General features: G+C 32.5%; 3 protein-coding genes and 1 non-coding gene across 7 annotated transcripts; 2 read left to right on the top strand and 2 right to left on the bottom strand.

Annotated features, from left to right (window-relative positions):
- Window positions 1-1,657: 1,657 nt before the first annotated feature.
- Window positions 1,658-7,055, top strand: LOC123691816 (DNA-(apurinic or apyrimidinic site) endonuclease-like). The gene is made up of 6 exons (XM_045636385.1): window positions 1,658-1,809; window positions 2,308-3,169; window positions 3,445-3,609; window positions 4,204-4,767; window positions 4,916-5,096; window positions 6,630-7,055. Exons 1-6 carry the CDS (start codon window positions 1,783-1,785, stop codon window positions 6,769-6,771), a joined length of 1,941 nt encoding a protein of 646 aa, XP_045492341.1. The 5' UTR covers window positions 1,658-1,782; the 3' UTR covers window positions 6,772-7,055.
- On the bottom strand, window positions 6,342-6,413 carry Trnap-agg. The gene has a single exon. It is a non-coding gene; the product is annotated as a tRNA-Pro (tRNA).
- Window positions 7,056-9,092: 2,037 nt separating the features above from the next.
- LOC123691660 (histone PARylation factor 1) lies at window positions 9,093-14,835 on the bottom strand. 3 transcript variants are annotated; one of them, XM_045636168.1, is made up of 6 exons: window positions 14,546-14,835; window positions 11,126-11,720; window positions 10,760-10,908; window positions 10,447-10,676; window positions 10,112-10,365; window positions 9,093-9,875 (listed from the first exon to the last, which is right to left on the bottom strand). In XM_045636168.1, exons 2-6 carry the CDS (start codon window positions 11,708-11,710, stop codon window positions 9,816-9,818), a joined length of 1,278 nt encoding a protein of 425 aa, XP_045492124.1. In that variant the 5' UTR covers window positions 11,711-11,720; window positions 14,546-14,835; the 3' UTR covers window positions 9,093-9,815. The 3 variants fall into 3 exon arrangements, with proteins under 3 accessions (XP_045492124.1, XP_045492125.1, XP_045492123.1); XM_045636169.1 differs by lacking the exon at window positions 14,546-14,835 and adding an exon at window positions 12,801-12,820; XM_045636167.1 differs by lacking the exon at window positions 14,546-14,835 and adding an exon at window positions 11,805-11,961.
- LOC123691661 lies at window positions 12,402-17,576 on the top strand. Of its 2 annotated transcripts, none has more exons than XM_045636170.1 (2): window positions 12,402-12,792; window positions 16,373-17,576. In XM_045636170.1, the coding sequence occupies exon 2, from the start codon at window positions 16,395-16,397 to the stop codon at window positions 17,271-17,273; it is 879 nt and encodes a 292-aa protein (XP_045492126.1). In that variant the 5' UTR covers window positions 12,402-12,792; window positions 16,373-16,394; the 3' UTR covers window positions 17,274-17,576. The 2 variants fall into 2 exon arrangements, with proteins under 2 accessions (XP_045492126.1, XP_045492127.1); XM_045636171.1 differs by lacking the exon at window positions 12,402-12,792 and adding an exon at window positions 12,804-13,633.
- The last annotated feature ends 2,397 nt before the right edge of the window (window positions 17,577-19,973 follow it).

Consider the following 19,973-nt stretch of genomic DNA (forward strand, 5'->3'; position numbering starts at 1 on the left):
TGAGACGCCCAATAATTCCGTGTACGAAAGTCTCGATTGTGGTAGCTAACAGAGATAACAAGGATAAAAATTTTTGATTTGATGGTTCTCAAATATTTATTACTAACTGAATTTTTTTTTTGTTCAATCTCAAGATAATTACCTAAATTATTCGAAAAAATATTTGTCCTACAAAATCTATGGTTGGTTCAAAGAGTCCCCCTTTCCAAAGTGTATCGATAACGAGGTCATCATAAATGATTACTAACAAGCTGATTTTTTTGTTTTCACGTAGTTAATGTTTATATAATTCAACAGACATATTGTCCTACAAATTGCGTAATAAATATTTGAGAACCATCAAATCAAAATTTTTTATCCTTGTTATCTCTGTTAGCTACCACAATCGAGAGTTTCGTACACGAAATTATTCGGTGTCTCATCAAAATAAAGCTACAAACGGAAAATCAGCTTGATAGTAGTCACTTGCAAAAATGGGCGATGTATCCTGAACTAATAAAACCGCTGCGATCACAAGCAATAGATGTTGTTTACAATGTCTTTAGAAAAATATTCGATGAAGAAGGATCAAAAACATCACAATTTTCAATTTTAAAGCGCGTGAAAGATTTTTTTGCTTAATTGGATTTATAAGTAGGAATTATAAGTAGGTACTTATAATTCCTACTTATAGGTACTATTATATATTTATTTTAATCAACAAACAATAGTACCTATAGGTATATTTATTATTATATATACTTATAGGTACTATTGTTTGTTGATTAAAATATAATTTCATGGAAACTTATTACAGCCGTTTACAATACGGCTATTTGTCAAGTCCAAGCAGTCCAATTCAATTTTATAATGTGTAAATACGAAAAACGAAAATAAACATGATTTTATTTTATTTTTGTTTTATTTTATAAAACATCGTACTTATCATATTATCATATATTTTATAAACAATCGAGTTTTGATCTGGATTATCATTAAATCCATATTTTCACATGGCATAATGATGTATACAAATATAGGTATGTATAAATAAATAATATGTATACATATGTAATAAGTGCCTCCATAATATTTCGTGGATATCTCATTATAAAGTACAGTATTATCCACTTAAACTTAACGTGACTAATGATATTGAGGTCAAAATAAAAAGTAAGCAGTATCAAGATCGTTCAGTCCATTTTCCCTAGGGCTGCACACTCAAAATTTTGATTTCTATATTTGCTATCAGATTCTGGTTTACCTATACGTAGCCTTGGGAAAACTTCGTATTAACAGTGGCAATACCAAGTTAGGTGTGAAAGTGATAAAAAACATGAACTGGGCAATATTTTCTTGTTAGTTCATACCGAAATCTCCACTCTCCAGTGTATTAGATATAAGCTACCTACTTGCTATTAACCATTATGCTGTTCTATAAAATTTTGTTAGTTATTATTAGTACCTATTGATATTTATTCAAACACAAACTATTTACGATAGATTTAAATTGGATGCTTGTACATAGAGTTAGTTCCTACTTATTCATATAAGTGATTAAAATATACTTAATGTAAGAGAAATGAGTCTGTTTTGACTACACGTATCATAGATGATAGATGAAAAGAAAAGAAAATAATATGTCAAAAATTGGCGCCAGCAGTTGCAAATTTTGATGTCATTGTCATATTACCGGAAACTTCGTTCAACACCTCCTTTGGAAGACGCGTTTGCCGGGTTCGCCGGTATCTCTAACTTTCATTATTTGTGTAGTAGTGTTTATTTTTCAGAATATAAGTGCAAATGGCACCACGAACAGTAAAGGCTAAGGTAATTTATTACTAATAAAGCTATGTAATATCATACTGTTCCTATCTTGTTATTTTACCACCATAAACTGGTTTGCTTTGTACCTATTGTAGCATAAATAACCGCGGATTATACGTTATGCTTTTAACTTACAATCCTTTCTGATTCAATAATCATTATATCAATTTATGTATCTTCATCATAAATTTGTCACGTTTTGTGTACGTCGTTAGTACTTACATATTAAAAAAAAAAACCCGCGTGTTTCGTTTTATGGCACTGAATTATGTATTTGGCGCTAAATCTATAGTTATGGTTTCCTTTTATAGACGACGTACTTGATATCTATTTCGACATTCATTAGCGCGTTTTTATTTGTTTCTGTGAAATAAATTATAAAGATATTTCGAATAAGTGTAGGATAATAAGAATGTAATACATTATAATAAGTTACTATCATAAATACAATCTATATTCTCATACTGTCATTACTCATTAACTTAAATAAATATTTTCCAGAAAGCTGCTGAAGTTAAAGCTACAGACAATGAAGCACCTAAGAAAGGCAGAGGTAAAGCAAAAACAGTAGTAGAACCTGAGCTACAAGAAGATGAGAAAATTGAAATTATTGAAAAAAAGTCAAAACGTGGTAAGAAATTGGATAATAACGATGAAGAGAAAGCTAATGGTGTGAATGAAGAGGCTGCACCGCCTGCCAAGAAAGGAAGAGGGAAGAAAAATGCTACACCAGTTGAAGAGAAACCTATTATTAATGCTGATAACTCTGCTGAAGAGGCTGGTACTCCTGCAGAAGAAAATGAACATAATGATGAAGATGCAGACACTAATGGACATGCAGAAGAGGTCCCACCCACAGCCACTAAGGGACGCAAGAAGGCTGTAAAAAAAGAAGTTGCAGAATCAAAACCTAAAGGGAACACCCGAGCTAAAAAAGTGACCAAAGAAGAAAGTACTGAAAGTCAACCAGCTAAGAAAGAAACAGAGGAAAAGCCTAAAGGAAGGGGCAGAGGCCGCAAAGTACAACCTAAAGCAGAATCTGAAGAAAAGTCTGATAATGAAGAAGAGCCTAAACCTGAGCCAGCTGAAAAACCTGCAACTAGAGGAAGGAAAAAGGCTCCAACAAAAGCTGAGAAGGCAGCATTGGAGGCAGAAAAGTTGGCCAAAGAAGCTGCAGACAAGGAGTCAGAAACTAATGAAGAGATTGCTGAGACTGAATCTATTGATAGTAAGACTGATGAGAAGGGTGAAGGTGATGCTAAAGTTGATAATGAACCCAAAAAGGGTAAAAAAGGTGGAAAGAAAGCTAAAGCCAAAGAAGAGCAAGTTGATGATGCTCCAGAGGATAAGAAAAATCGGAATGGTAGGTTAAGGTTTAATGTTTTCTGGCTATTTATGATTCTAGGTGAAATTACTAATTTGGGATTATTATTATATGGGTTTTTTTTTCATAAAAGTTATTATGAAGTAAAATAATTCATTCATATTTCATTTCGCAAACAAAAACATGTTTTATACATTTTATAAATTGTTTTCATAAAACAAGGTTTATTTACCACACGTCATTGTAAGTCATTTTGACATCTTAAATCTTGACTGCTTATTTAATTTATGAAAATATTTCATTTTAAATTTTAGGAGATGCAAAAGATGATGAAGAAATGGAAGTAGAGCCAGTAGCTAAACCAACAAAAGCTAAACGGGGTCAAAAAAAGGCAGTAGAGAAACCCATTGAGCCTGAAGATGTCCCCGATACTGGGGAGCCAACTTCCAAGCGCAGGCGTAAAGCTGCTGACGACAAGGGTAATTAACTTTATCATACATTGCATCTGACTTATGTTTCCTAATGATGATTAAGTGTATTCATTTATTATTTATAAATAAACAGTTTTCCAAAATTATTATTTTATTTCAATTTTTCCAAAACCTTCTATCTAGTATCTGCTTCTATTGATAAAAGTCATTATAATTTGCGACTTTAATATTATTCCTGATACAGCCTAATTGCTTTCTTCAGTAATTTGATATAAATGACTGCTTTCCTTAGATTAGTAATAAAGTGGATATTTTATATACATCATAAATTGCATGAATATTGATTTTATTATTAATGAAAAATAAAATTGTTTTATAAGTTACTATATTTAATATAAACGATTGTAAAAGAGTAAAGATATATATAATAACAAATCTATAAAACAATTGGTAAAAAATAAATTTATGCTAACTATTCCCAAGTGCCCAAAATATTTTTTGAGTATAGATGGCATAATTAACACTCACAGAGCTATAAATACTAACACAGTAGTAAGTATTGCTAAAATATTATTATTTGCTTGATATTGGACATTGAAGATTAAGAAACTTCTCCAATTCAAAGAAATCTCTCCATTTCAGTTGAGGACACTAAAAAGAAGGTCAACAAATCAGCAACTGATTATGAGTCTATAGACTTTTCAAATACGTCCAAAAACACACAGGATAAAGAATGGAATTTTAAAATTTCCTGTTGGAATGTGGATGGCATCAGAGCATGGTTAGGGAAAGGGGGCTTAGATTATATAAAGTACGAGAAACCGGACATACTTTGCCTGCAAGAAATCAAATGCGCGCGTGATAAATTACCAGATGAAGTTACGAACATTCCTGGTTATCATGCTTATTGGTTATGCAGCGACAAAGAGGGCTATGCTGGAGTAGGAATATATACAACGAAGCTTGCAATGAATGTGCAATATGGTCTACAAAATGAGGAGCTAGATGATGAAGGCCGAATAATAACGGCAGAATATGAACAATTTTATTTAATATGCACATATGTACCAAACGCTGGTCGAAAATTGGTTACATTACCTAAAAGACTGAAGTGGAATGAAGAATTTCGGAAACACGTGAAGGCGCTGGATGAAAAGAAACCTGTAATTATATGTGGCGATATGAATGTATCACATAATGAAATAGGTAACTTTATATAGTCTAAATTATTTAACATGTGCATTTTTATCTTTTAATTGGTTCTAGCTACTTTAATGTTACCTTTTTTTCACTCACTACATTTTCGTGATAATACGATTCTGAAATAAATGTAATAATTTTATAACTTATCCAGATTTAACCAATCCAAAAACAAATAAAAAGAATGCTGGATTCACGGAAGAAGAGCGTGCCGGTATGACCCAGTTACTTGAAGACGGATTTGTGGACACTTTCAGACACCTTAATCCAGATAAAACTGGTGCTTACACTTTTTGGAGCTACATGTTTAATAGTCGATCAAAAAATGTTGGATGGTAAGTGAAAAAAAATATTCACATTGTTTCAGTTGTTCCATGCTAATAGTCTAAGATCCGGCTGCAGGATTAGTGCGTTCATCGGTTTTTTGCTGAAAACCGAATTTTTATGTATATTTATAATTAGGAGAATATATATCGACTAGGCTGCCAGTCAAAATTTGGCCGCAACATCTTGGCAGCCTGGTGCAAACAGGTGTGATTTCAATTCATTTTTACGTTCTTAACGTACATTTATGAATCATATATCAAATTAAAGCTAATTTTTTTCTATTTATTATCATATATGGTTGCCTAATTAAATCCGGCCGCAAATAAGGGTTGCCGGCTGTTAAAAATTATAAATATTTACGCCTATTAGTTCACCGACGCATTCTTTTTATGTATATTTATAATTAGGAGAATATATATCGACTAGGTTGCCAGTCAAAATTTGGCCGCAAGCATGTTTAATTAAAATTTTTCTAATCGATTTTTGGGAAAAAAATTCGTTCACTTGTTTTTTGAATAAAATGAAGTCTACATCACGGCAAATGATATAAAGATTCTAAAAAATCACGGTTGCCGCTTTTCACCTGGCCGCAACATCTTGGCAGCCTGGTGCAAACAGGTATGATTTCGATTCATTTTTACGTTCATAACGTACATTTATGAATCATATATCAAATTAAAGCTAATTTTTTTCTATTTGTTATCATATACGGTTGCCTAATTAAATCCGGCCGCAAATAAGGGTTGCCGGCTGTTAAAGATGTTGAATATTTAAGGTTGAGTGAAAGAAAATATGTCGTCCTTTTCAAAATGACAAATTTAAAAAGTAATATTGATTTAATATAATTAACAGCCGATCCTCCCTTTTTCTCGTTGTTTCGCTGCCGCACGCGAATGCGTCGGTGTATAATTTTTAACATTGATTTAATATAATTAACAGCCGATCCTCCCTTTTTCTCGTTGTTTCGCTGCCGCACGCGAATGCGTCGGTGTATAATTTTTAACAGCCGGCAACCCTTATTTGCGGCCAAATTTTGACTGGCAACCTAGTCGATATATATTCTCCTAATTATAAAAATTCGGTTTTCAGCAAAAAACCGATGAACGCACTAATCCTGCAGCCGGATCTCGTACTATAATAGAAAAAAAAGACGATTAGAGATATCATCTTATTTATTTTTCTGGTCTTGCTGAATAAAGGATGTAAATCATTTTATGATTTTCATGATAAGAAACTAAAAATAAAAGAAACGCGGGCTCGTCCGGGATTTGAACCCGGGACCTCTCGCACCCTAAGCGAAAATCATACCCCTAGACCAACGAGCCGCTTGCGTAGAATGTTAAAATAACGCGTCAAGTGTGATTGAATTTTACTTTCTAAAATGTTCTTAAACTGGTTAGGTATGCTTAAAAACAAATAAAATACAAGTCATTTGAAATAATTATTTACCTTTTAAATACCAAAATATACAGAAATATCTTGCATGGAATATTAAAAAAATATTTCCAATACTGATTTTCATAAAACTATTTAATTTTCAGGCGTCTAGATTACTTCATAATGTCTGAAAGACTTCTGCACTCTCTCTGCGACAGTGTCATCAGGGACAAAGTGTATGGGAGTGACCATTGTCCTATTAGTCTCTTCCTTCATCTTAGTACTGCTGACAAACCCAAGGAATAACTGACTAGTAAAATTAATTATAAGTGTTTTTCAAACTTAATAGTAATTATGTGTAATTTATAAGTCTTAAAAAAAACAATATAAGTAATGAAAATAAAAACAATGTTTAAAGAATTATCACAAAGGTATAGTAGGCACGATTTGTTGATCCCCATATTTCTTATGCACTGAGCAACTAAGTACATATCTATACATATAATAAATCTGTAGAAGGGTCAATTCTGTACATTGAAAATATTGAAAAAAAATTGCAGGGGGTGTTACTGGACACCAAACCCAAATATGTGATTAAATAAATTTTTGTCTGTCTGTCTGTATGTGAAGACATCACGTGAAAACTAACGGTTCGATTTCGATGAAACTTGGTATAATTATACCTTATTATCCTGGGCGTAAAATAGGATACTTTTTATCCTGGAAAAATACGTAGAAAAAAAATTTCAGTTTTATCCATTGTATTTGGGTCCAATTGATATATTTTATAAGATGTCATTGTCAGAGTTACTCAAAATGGAGAAATAAACCATCCACGCGAAACCGACATCCGCGCGGACGGAGTCGCGGGCGGAAGCTAGTTAAAAAATAAAGTTGATTCAATGTTAAAATGTGTGATGTATGTTAAAATTAAGTTTGAAAAACATTTATTTGAAAAGTATTGTAAGTATTTTTTTTTGGAAACTGGGATTTAATAATAATTGAAACATTTCAGCTTTATCTAATTAAGAATTGTATGTTTATGCAAATTGACTGACAATCTCAGTTAGTGTTTTGTTAAAACTATTTAATAAGACGTCTTGTTTTGAGAACATTATTTTTGTTAAACACATTTACTATTGAAGAAGGTAAATATAGACATTGTTCAGAAAAAGTATTTTATTTATCTCTTTTACATTACATTCGTAACAACTAACAATAATGAATGATCTTAGTATCTAACAAAATTATGAAGCAACATAACAAGTCAACTGCGTTAAAAACAACCGACTTCAAACTTGCACAGACAAAAATGCTCATAAAATAAAAACTACTGGGCCTATCCGAATAAGTTTTTATTTCGTAAATCGGTCAAGAAATCACGTAAATCGGTTCAGAAATCTCGGAGTAATCGGTGTATATGTTACCGGAAATGTATGTAATCCGTCATTGTATATAATTCCTAGGAAATGTATATAATTCCTAAAATCGTACGGAAATGTGTGAAATAAATTATTTTATACACATTTCCTAGGAAATCTATACATTTCCTAAACTGTGGCGCGGCGTGTGTGTGTGAGTGGAATGAAATGCTTGCTCAGGGCAGCGCCTTAATGCATGCATATCCTAGGAAATGTATAATCTTCCTAGGATTTGTATACAATTCCTTGATTTCATACATTTCCGGTAACATATACAGGGTTACTTGTAAAACACCAGCAACCTCGCAGGACAAGATAGCTAACATCATAAGTAACAACATTTGTTCTACGACTTTTGGCAAAGCGCAGTAAATTATTTTTAAATGATTTTTTAATCTTTTATTGTACTATCCTAATAGTTCAGGATACATCGCCCATTTTTGCAAGTGACTACTATCAAGCTGATTTTCCGTTTGTAGCTTTATTTTGATGAGACACCGAATAATTTCGTGTACGAAACTCTCGATTGTGGTAGCTAACAGAGATAACAAGGATAAAAAATTTTGATTTTATGGTTCTCAAATATTTATTACGCAATTTGTAGGACAATATGTCTGTTGAATTATATAAACATTAACTAAGTGAAAACAAAAAAATCAGCTTGTTAGTAATCATTTATGATGACCTCGTTATCGATACACTTTGGAAAGGGGGACTCTTTGAACCAACCATAGATTTTGTAGGACAAATATTTTTTCGAATAATTTAAGTAATTATCTTGAGATTGAACAAAAAAAAATTCAGTTAGTAATAAATATTTGAGAACCATCAAATCAAAAATTTTTATCCTTGTTATCTCTGTTAGCTACCACAATCGAGACTTTCGTACACGGAATTATTGGGCGTCTCATCAAAATAAAGCTACAAACGGAAAATTAGCTTGATAGTAGTCACTTGCAAAAATGGGCGATGTATCCTGAACTATAACATTTGTAAGTCTATGTTCTATTCATTATCGGATGGACGACGCGACGCCCCCTTCCCCCTCTCGTTCGCTTTTTGTTTACGTAATTTTTGGGAAGCGTAGAGTTTATAATATTCAAATGGAAAATTAAATGAATATTTATTTTTGTATGAAAATAAAATCTAACAAATTATCAAAAGTCGTAGAACAAATGTTGTTACTTATGATGTTAGCTATCTTGTCCTGCGAGGTTGCTGGTGTTTTACAAGTAACCCTGTATACATAAAAAAAAACATACCGGCCGAATTGATAACCTCCTCCTTTTTTTTGAAGTCGGTTAATTAATGGCCTGCGCAGACGACGGTATTTTCTTCATTGCGGATAAAAAAGTACACTACGCGAACAATAACTCCGCCGCGGATTTACCGCGAACTCAACGCACACGGCGTGTACAGAAAAGCACGCTATGGAAGCGAATATTGACAGGTTACAATGCGGACTTATGTCCGCCGTGTGCGTTGCTTCGCCTAGTGACTAGTCACACGTGTTCTATTGTTTTCGGGGACTCCATACTTTAGTCCGTTCCGCTGTCGCCTGTCCGCGCTTATTCGGGGGTCTTTTTGTAAGCGATACTTTTAATGCCTCTTTTGTGTTTTATGATACAGTTGTAAGTGATCTATTTTAGCGGACAAAAAAATCCGCGGACTAAAATCCCTCGTCTGCGCAGGCCATAAACATGAATTTGTAGACTGTCACAACCCTTTAAATATTAGATAGAAATAAATACCTGTCCATATGTAACACAGTCAAACTATTACATTTCCATTCATACAAAATTATTATTAAAATTCTGCTTTTAATCTCTTTGAGTGATTAAAACTTGTCCTATTCTCTTTAAGCATTAAATGTTCTTGAGTTTCCTTTTTAAATTAAATATAATTGAATAAACTAAAATAATACAATTTTTACATTTTTTGCCCCCATAAGGCCATATGAGGGCCCTTACGTCGATACTTCATATGCATCTGAAAAAAAGGGAATATCAAGGCAATATCACATCATTGTGTAAAAAAGGTGATAATGTACTTTAACAGAAACATAATATAGACAACACTAGCTTTCTGCCCGCGTCTTTGCCTGTACATTAACATGCAAATAACTATAAAATTTTGTCAGATCAAAGAATATAATATAGTAGAACAACAATCAGAATTCAACTGTGTCCCTCAGATGACTTAGTAAATCATAGTAAGAGACCTACCTGAATTATTTCCCCAAATTCATCCCTTTTCAACAATGAGTATGTAGTATTTAGCAGAGTTAGGGCACTATTATTAAACTCTTTATGTCCTGAACAAAACAAGGCTATTCCCGCTTCAAGGCCTGTTCCAAAGTCACATTCATCAACAGCTATACTGGAATATGTTATTACGGGCTGAAGGTCAGATAAAATTTGACTTCTCTCAGATTCTGTTGATGCATCTTCAAGTTTTTTAAACAGTTTCTTTATGTTCACTAAAATAAAAAATGAGTGTTAACTATGGTTAAGTATGTGGATAGGATACATTAAGTTATTATATTAAAATAATATTTTACCATCAGTTTCAACTAATTTCCTATAACCGAGTTGAGTTTTCTTTTCATAAGGCACAACAATACCAGCTCCATGAAATGTTTTACAAACTATTTCTTTTAGTCTTTTCTTTTTGTCATACTCTCCTATGGAATAATTGTTGCTCTCAGCCCATTTTTTCACTTTTTCAGATAATTTTTGACATGCCACTGATATGAAGGGTGAAGACTTCTTTTCATTTTGTAAAAACCAACTGTAATTAAATTTTAAATGTGTTCATTATAAAACTTTTTTGCTTAAGAATTTACCTGATTTTTCAATAATCATCTTACTTACTAAACAGCACTGAAAATGTTTTCAGCAACTGGAGTTATAGTATAATCTTTAGAACTATCATTTTTTGCTAAAAAAACAGGTTTTTCCTTTGGGTCATCCCTGTAATAACCAATATGTAATTCACTTTTTCCTTTCTTTTTAAGGACAGCCTGTGAATGAAATAAAAATGTGTTCTTCATTTAATCTAATTATTTTGGTGGGTAGTAAGTAGGTATGTGGAATTATTATTATTACGTTCAAAATAAACAGGGGCTAATGAAATTGATTCATGTTTATTATTTATGCATTTTCAACAGCGTCAGTTGTAGCAAAATTTACTGAGATAATATTGAAGCCAAATATTTATTTACAAATATTAATTTATACCTGAAATTCAGGAACATCATAGAAAAACCGCCAATGCACCAAATATAGATCTTTATTGTCAAGCTTAGGCAACTTTCCTAACAACAAATCAAAAGGTCCTATCATTTCTAAATTTACACTAGCCATTAAGTGCTCAACAGAAGATGATTCTTCATTCAAACATTCAAAAAATTTGAAGAAATCTGCTGGCATTTCCACTTTGAAACATTCTTTGTAAACTGCATTATCAGTTTCTTTATTAAAATACCCAACACTTGCATCTATTTCAATTAAATTCTCAATAATATCATCAGGTTTATGAACTGTTATTGTTGTTTCTGGAACATCATCATCACTTTCTTCATTATGTGGAGTATTTACAACTGAATTTGTATTTTTGCTATCCGTTGTTTGATTACATGTATTTTTTTTCTTATTGTAGGGTTTAAAGCGATTTTGTGTTCGTTTATCTTTGTTGCCTTTTGCTTTGAGCTGAGGAGGGTGCTTATACGTCTTATGATGGTCTGGGTTTTTCTGATAGCATTTTTCGCCGTACTTGCATATTATTCGCGGATCTTTTACAAATTTTTTCCATTCTTCGGACATTCTTAGGTTACTGTAAATGAAAAATTACCAATTTCAAATACCTAAAACATGTTTATCTTAGTCAATCTCATTCTCAAGATTGCCATAGAATTACCTTACTATATTATAAAATAGGTAAACTTCTTTATAATCGAATTATACTAAATAAATCAAAAATAATCACAGAAATAATTTTTTAACGAAAAATAACTATCCTATTGGTCAAATAAATATGTCAATTGTCATTTGTCAAGAAAAATCAAAATATTGTGTCAAATGTCAATTCAGAACAGATGTCGAAGTCAGCAGAATCTGAAATAAAGCTTTGTTATTTTATAAGTGCGATTTGAAATCTATTTCCATTATTATAACAGAGACAATATATATTTGTAGTAATATAACTAATAAATATGTTTGTAGTAATTATAGAATGAGCATGGCATCGAAAACTATTATTGATGGAAAAAAAGATTTCATCTGGTAATTAGTATATACAGACACTAAAATATAATAAAAAAACCTTATTCATCCTCTAAAACATATAAATTACATTTCAGATCTTTACATTGAAATGAAATGAAATAGGTAAATTTAAAAGAAGAATTTACATTACAAAGAAAATAATATTCAATTGCCCGAAACGAAAATAAATTTGTCAATATTTGACATAAAAATTACATTGGCACAGTTAAAAAATAATAATGTGGATCAGTGTCAAATTTTCAATGGATGTAAGGTGGTGGTTCAACAATACGATGTGAAAATAATTTTTATTGGTGATTCGTTCTTAAAACCATATTTTATATAATTTAGAAATGTTAAAGTATTCGATATTGTAATAATAAAGACTAAAATGAATAGCTTTTTCCAATATGTATTACTTCAATGAACACCTTTTCTTGTGGCTACGAAATATTCATTACATATAATGTAAGAATTAATAGCGCGCGGTCAAATAATTTAAAAAAATATCTTGTGTTAAAATACAAATGTGTAAGTGTCGAAAATACTATATAAAAATACCAAGGACATGAACATAATAAATCGTCGTCATTTAGAGCATTTGTCAATTGTTGCGGTGTACGGATTATGCTTTTCAAGTGGTAAATACCTTTGCGTGGATTCTTCATCTGCTTTTCTATTTGTATATTTATGTTTGTTATTTCTGCTAACAATTAACTCGCTTGTTTTCTTGCTTTGTCATGATTATGAATGATTGTGTAGTTTGAACTTTGAATGAAGAATGATTTTGTAGCTTGTTGCTTATACTTTTTTTTTATTTATCAACTGTGTAAGTATATAAAGAAGCTTATTTCATTATTTTATGTTTTTTTTATATTATTTAAAAATTAAATTAATATTACCTATAATCTGGTAATTTCGATTGAATGTTCCCAAGAGAATAACTACCTAACTAAGTACCTACCTACTTGCTACGACTACCTACTACGCGATTCTATCAAAGGATCAAAAAAAAAAATAGTTAACTTCTAATTTGTTTAACTTTTATCTAGGTACCTATAAATTAAAAAATATCTATAAAATATGTCCGAAGTATTATTTCTAGCGACATTTTTCAATATCATGATTTTTAGCGACGATATAAGTACCTACCTAACTAAATTGAAAAATTTTTTTTTTTGTTATCTAGGACATGATGCTTTTACAGTTATTTCAAGATGCCGAAATACCCTGCAAGTCCTTCATCAACAGTTCACTTTATCTGCATTCTATATTTAGTTGCATTGTGTTCTTCACATGTTTGTGCCCAGAGCATGCTGTTTATAGTCTCTCCACCAAAGCAATGTTGTTTGATTTATAAATGTACTTAAAAACCATTAAACATATGATTGTTTTTGTTTTGATTGATGTTTTTACGAAGATAAAAATTTCCGCTCAGTACATCGCGCATGAAATTGTTTGAATGTATTTTTTGCTTAAAAGGTATGTACTTTCATGTATTTTTTTAGTTTAACTAGTGTAACTATTATTATTATTAATAGCGTTGGTATGTTATTTACATAAAACATAAGTACCTATTGAAGAAAACCCTTATATGGGAAAATAACGTATTTCAGTGTTTATTTCTAATGCAATTTTACGTGTAAACGTTGCTCGAATTTGGAAGTCGCATTAACTAAAAGTAATCCGTTCTGATTAGGTATATAGCGAAATAGGGAATTATAATAAAAATATTTAGTAGCAATGTAGTATACCTAGTTGGTATACGCGCAAAATTTATAAAATTTAGATACCGATACATAAGTTATCGGTGTACGTTAGCAAACCACGCGAGCCCGGTTGATCAAAATTCAGGTCATGAAACTTCGAATTTTTTGACTCAAATTTACCTATAACAAGAAATAGGGCATCCCATATATAAATATATTTCGTCAGTTATGACTGGAGAAGCCAAAATATTAACACGCCATGGTTTTTTATATTGTGAAAATAATGGTAAAAGATGGAAAGATTGTTGTTAATTGAAGAGACTAAAATACCCTGACGACTCTATGATGATAACTTTTGAGTGTTTCATTAGTAATTTATGTAATAATATTTACAAGGTAAATTTCTAAATTGTATTAAATGTTAAATACATCGTTCGTTTTGCAACAATTTTTTCTCAATATAGGTACGTCGAACAATCAAAGCTAATAGTAGGTATTTGGTGGTATATATACGCTAGGATGAATTCAAATAACTGCGAGAAAAGTTCGTTGTTTTCTAACCAGCTGGCTGTGGTTTTATATAAAAGCGGAACAACTGATAAATATTTTATTTTTTGCTCTTGACGGACGAAATTTAAAATTTTGGCCATAATGATCAATTGGTTTTAACATTTAAGTTACATACCTATTAGGTAGTAGGCACTTAAAAAAAAATAGCGCCAGGTCCTTTTTTTAAATTCCAATATCGACAAATTGCATTATTTTACATTCAATCCAAAAATTACATATCTCCCAAAATCACAAAATAGAGCATTAATCGTCTCTCAAATTGCAGGAATTAATATTTGTGTATAATGTAGGTATAGAATACAGCCAAATCGTGCACACAACGGCGTCCTAATTAACTCTGCCACAAGTCGTAATAACTGAATCCACCATTTGTTACGTTGATTTATAATCACTATGTAGGAAGCTATGTAATGTTAAGTTAAACTGCTCACAGCTCACCTCGTCTATGCTCTACAAAAATTTTCCTCATTATTACCCTGATCCAGTTTTATAATTGTAGCCCCTATGTGGGATATTATCTAAAATGTATTATCGATTTAATGTACCTACTTTATGTATGTCATATGAATCGTTTTGGTAGCGCACGTCAAGTAGCGAAGGATACAGACAGTTTCGAGTTCTTTCAAAATCGGTATACGGCACACCCTGGCACACCGTATAAGTAAAAGCATAATATCACAATATTACAGGATGTTTGAACAGAAAGATACGATACATGTAATCTTGTTCTTTCAGTTAACGAGTTGTTGTTGTAAATCTTTAGAATAAACCTAAGACCTTTTTTGGTCGTGTATTTTAAACGCCTTTTTGAAATGCCTACTTACTTAACTATTTGTTGGCGGTAAACGAACTTATCTTCACCGAGTATATAACACATGTATATCTTAAAGCTCAAATCTCCGTAATTACCTACCCAGGTACTTATTTGAACAATACAGGGGTTAAAAATACTTTTAAGTCAAACGTGAATAATAATGACGTGATGACCAACACGACGCGACGTTCTGCAGACGCGCTATATCAACGTAGTAATAATACCTACCAGTAGCATAACATATATAAACTTTGTTACTCTATTTATATAAAATATTTCAATAAATTTTCTTTATCAACCTCGAACAATGCCTCATACGTATAAATAAGTTAAATCCGTATCAATAAAACATTTAGGACTATGTTCAAAAATAGCACATACGCATTAATGTTCGATTATTATGATCGCAATAATAAATCGATAATCCTGTGAACTGAGCCAAAACGTTTCCATTATCTAAGCAAAATGTAATTTCTGTTTTGCCCCTGAAACAGAAATTATTTAAAAATTCCTTAACATTTTCCGGAATACGATGTAAATGACTCTTGTCTCTTGTCTATTTATAAGTTTCCCTGAAACATGAATGTTAATGACGACTACAATATAAATATGCATAATCTCAACTTTTCAAAATTATAAGTTACATTGAACTGGCCAAGATTTATGTTTTGCGTTATTGTTACTTAAGTATAAAAAAAATGTAAGTCGCCTCAGTTTTGAGACTATTATGAAATGATTCGAATTTAGTATTAAATACATATTCCTAAAGCTATCATTACAACCAAAGCAAAATATTATGAGATATTCTGCGTCCTAGATACGTCGGTTGGTCGGAGCTATGTGGTAACTGGAAAACGGAAATCGTCTAGAGACAACATTGTTGTGCGATCTCCTTCGCGTCGTTAGTATAGTAAAAATACATTTAATGGAAAATAATACACAATGCCAGTCCTGAAAAATTAGAGCCAATATTGTAACATACTTATAATGTCGTTTCATGAGTGCCCGTAGTTAGTGCGTAGCTCTTATCTGTATAATTTTTATTATCTAAAAGCTTCATGTTTTTGACCATTAGACAATTGCGGGTGAGATATAAGTGGACTTATATGTACATTTCCATTTTTGCAGGCAATGAACACTTGACCACACGATGGAGAATCGAGATGGATGGGCTGGAGGAGAGACAGGTGCTGCGGAGAATTCCACTGACAGTTCCCAAGCTGAACGGGATCGAGTGCGCATCGAGTTTTATGCCACTTACGACGTCATGACGGGCGTGCGAATAGCCGCTACGTTAGGCGGCTTTTTCGCACTAATGGTCTTTCTTATAGTTTACAAAAGTCGTAGTAAATCAGTAAAGGCATTAAATGATCCGAAGTTAGTTGAGTTAGCTGAAGCAGTTGTTGCAGAGGAACAGGCCGTTGAAGAAGAAAGGCAACTCAACGCGGCGATTGAAGAAGCGCTGTCAGAAAGAGCTCGGTCCCGGCCTTCCATAGGTGACGATCCATCGTGGCCCCGGACTGCGCGATTTTCATCATATGGTGGAGGTTATGGTAGTTTACTGGCACCACCACGTCGTCTATCTACATTACGGGGAGATTCATTACCTGGATCTGCGTTAAGGTTCGGTGAAAGGCGCTTTTCCGGAGGACATCGCGATCGCCGACTTAGTTCAGCTACTTGTTCTAGTTCAGGGAGTTCCTATTTAGAAAGGCGTGGATCTTCTGTAGTGTGCGCGCTTCAGGAGCGACGTCTCTCGCCCTGTCCAAGCGAGAGACTTGCTCCCCTTGCTTCAGTCGGTAGTGTTGGACCGTCGTTCGCAATAGAAAGTGATCTTGTGTCAGTGGGAGCGGATTCTGTGTTTGCGGAGGACGACGCAGATTCCACTGATGATGAAGTTGAACAGTTTTCAACGGATAGTGGTGGTGGGACAGAGGTCGGCGTATCCGAATGCACAGAACTCACAAGCCGGCCAATATATCCCCCCAGTTTTGACCGCGCCTCACATTCTCGTGAAACGTTGTTCTAGTTCCCAAAGTTCTTCGTTGAATGTTACCTAAATGTTATATAGCGTTACTTTTTAAAATATCTACAATTCAGATAAAACTACATTTATTAATTCAATATTATTGTCACATCACATATCATTAATCAAAAAGTTTGACATATCATTTAACTTTCAATGAAAAATTTAAACAATTGAATTAACTTTGTTTTGTGTCTAACGAGTGTTAGGTATAGGCACAGAATACATAATAGTAGCTAAACGCTACAGAACGGAGACTCTCCACCTTCCGAAAAAATTAAACACTTACCTCACCCCGCACGATCAGCCTGAAAATGGTCCGTATTTGTCTGCAAGGACGATACGCAACGAAGTTTGACAATATTAATCAAATTGACTTAAAGTAATTTTATTATTTTGGATTTGTGATTATCGTTTTTCGTAGAAAATTTCGTTAGATATTGTGCTGTTTATGGATGTATTTCATCAGAAAAACGCGAATTTTTTTTACGCTAGTCACAAATGTGCCAACCATAAAGCGTTAACACACAGATTTGCAGTCACTACAGTGTGACTGTCAAAACGATAATTTTGTATGGAGTGTCCGGGGTGTGGTATAGGTATAAATTTATTTTCCGAACATCTTTGGCATTTCTTTTTGTGCTAGCTTTATCTGATTTGTTGATATTTTAAGCTGTATTTATGATAGTGTAAATAGTTTGTTTTTGTTATAAATGAATTGATGTATTGCGATGTTGATGTTCTTAGGCGATGAAAATGTGTGGTATCGTAATAATGGCCGTTTCAATGTGAACTCTTTAAATTAAGTTGATTCACCATTGGAACTAGATAAATTATTTAATATGTATTATATATGTTATAAAATATTATGATTTGTTATATATTTATATTAATTATTATATATACAATACATATAGTTACATATGTGAACGCACAGATAGAATAATTTCTGTTAGTCTACAGAACCCCTGCGGATTATAATGGAGCATAATTAAAGCTGAGCTTATTATTAGTTTATAGATTAAGAAATTGTGGATTTAGTTATAAAATGTTCAGCATGTATATTTTCGATAGGAAAGAACTGTACCATATGTCGCCTCTACACATAGGCCAGCGCATTCGCCAGCGCGCTGGCGGTGCGCTTGCAAACGCGCTTATGAAATTTAAATGTTTCCTCGTTACTCATATTGTTCGCCATTTTGTCAAGTTAGGTGTTAATTCGCCGCAAGGAAAAAACGTGCACTCCTGATAGCTGCTACAGTCAAACTGATCGCGCGGCCAATGTGTGGATGGTGCGCCAAGCTTGCGACAAGTGTCCTTTGAAGTTGCCGACACCGCACGGCAAGCTCGCAAGCGCGCCGGCCAATGTTCAAATACCTACCGCCAGTGCACATTTCGCCCGTTCTACACATAGACAAGTGCATGTGCCAACGCGCTTGCCAATGCGTTGGCCTATGTGTAGTGCCGGCAATAGATATCTGCATGGGTTCGTTGGAATTTTTAAGATTGGATTTAGATAAATCAATTATAACGAATACTTACCAATTAATAATAAACAAGTCCCTTGCCTATATCACCGGGGTGTATTGTTGTATTAGTTTATTATGAATATTATTTTTTAAGCTACATAATATTATGTAGATTTATCAGGTGTTGCTGGAGTAGTTAAACGCCGCTTAGTGTTCTTTGTAAATTTTGAAATGAAGAATGTACCGAATTAATCTTTTGTAGTACCTAATGTAAATAGTTAAGGTTTCCCTACATTTGTACTTTTTATTATTTTCAATTTTGTATAACGTTACACGCACAACGGCCTCAAAGTAACATAGTTTGGGAATTTTTAATTGCTAATAGACACCATTGAAATAGTATTGCTTTACTGGTATGAATTTGCAATCTGTGTAATAATATTGTCTTGTACACAGTTCATAGCTTATTTCAGTATTAGTAGGCCTTGAGCGTAGTGCGACGAAGTCTCTGTACATTTGCAAATTTTGTATCCTACAAAAGTCCTTTAAAGGTCCTATAAAATATAAATATATTTCCTGTGAAAGTAATGAAATAACATGATATTTTAGTAGTTTGTAATTGAGATATATGAGTACCTAAAGCCAAGAAACTACATGAATTTCATCATTAGTTAACTGTACACTTTCCGACACTACACGAATTTCATTTGTAATTAAAATAGGTATAATACATCATTAAATAATCAAAATTTTTGATTTTGATTTTGCGCTCATATACAAGTATCTAAATATTTTGAGGACTTACAGAAGAGTCCTTCAATATATAGGTAAATACATATTATGTTATAAGAGGTTTTTTTTTGTAACAAAAATGAAAGAAGAGAGAAATTTGAAAAATTTTGTTATACCTAACTAATTATACATTTGTAGAATATAAATATAACTATCACACGATTTGTTGTTTGTAAAGAGTACAATTATGATTCCGGTCATAATAGGCAAGGTCAATATTTTATTTGAATACAGTCAAATTAACGACAATTTTAATGTTTTGTTTATTGATATATCTAAACATTTCTATCCTAAGTCCTAAGCCTTAACATCCTAATGAGCCTTGCCTGACGTTACGGTTATTGTAAAAAATTTAGGTAGTACTAACGCATAGCAGTAGAAAACAGGGCAATGTCAATTTCAGAATATTGTACCTAACTTTATTTATAGACTCTCACCCGCT

The sequence above is a fragment of the Colias croceus genome, chromosome 5 (genome assembly GCF_905220415.1).
Source record: "Colias croceus chromosome 5, ilColCroc2.1".
Lineage (NCBI taxonomy): Eukaryota > Metazoa > Arthropoda > Insecta > Lepidoptera > Pieridae > Colias > Colias croceus.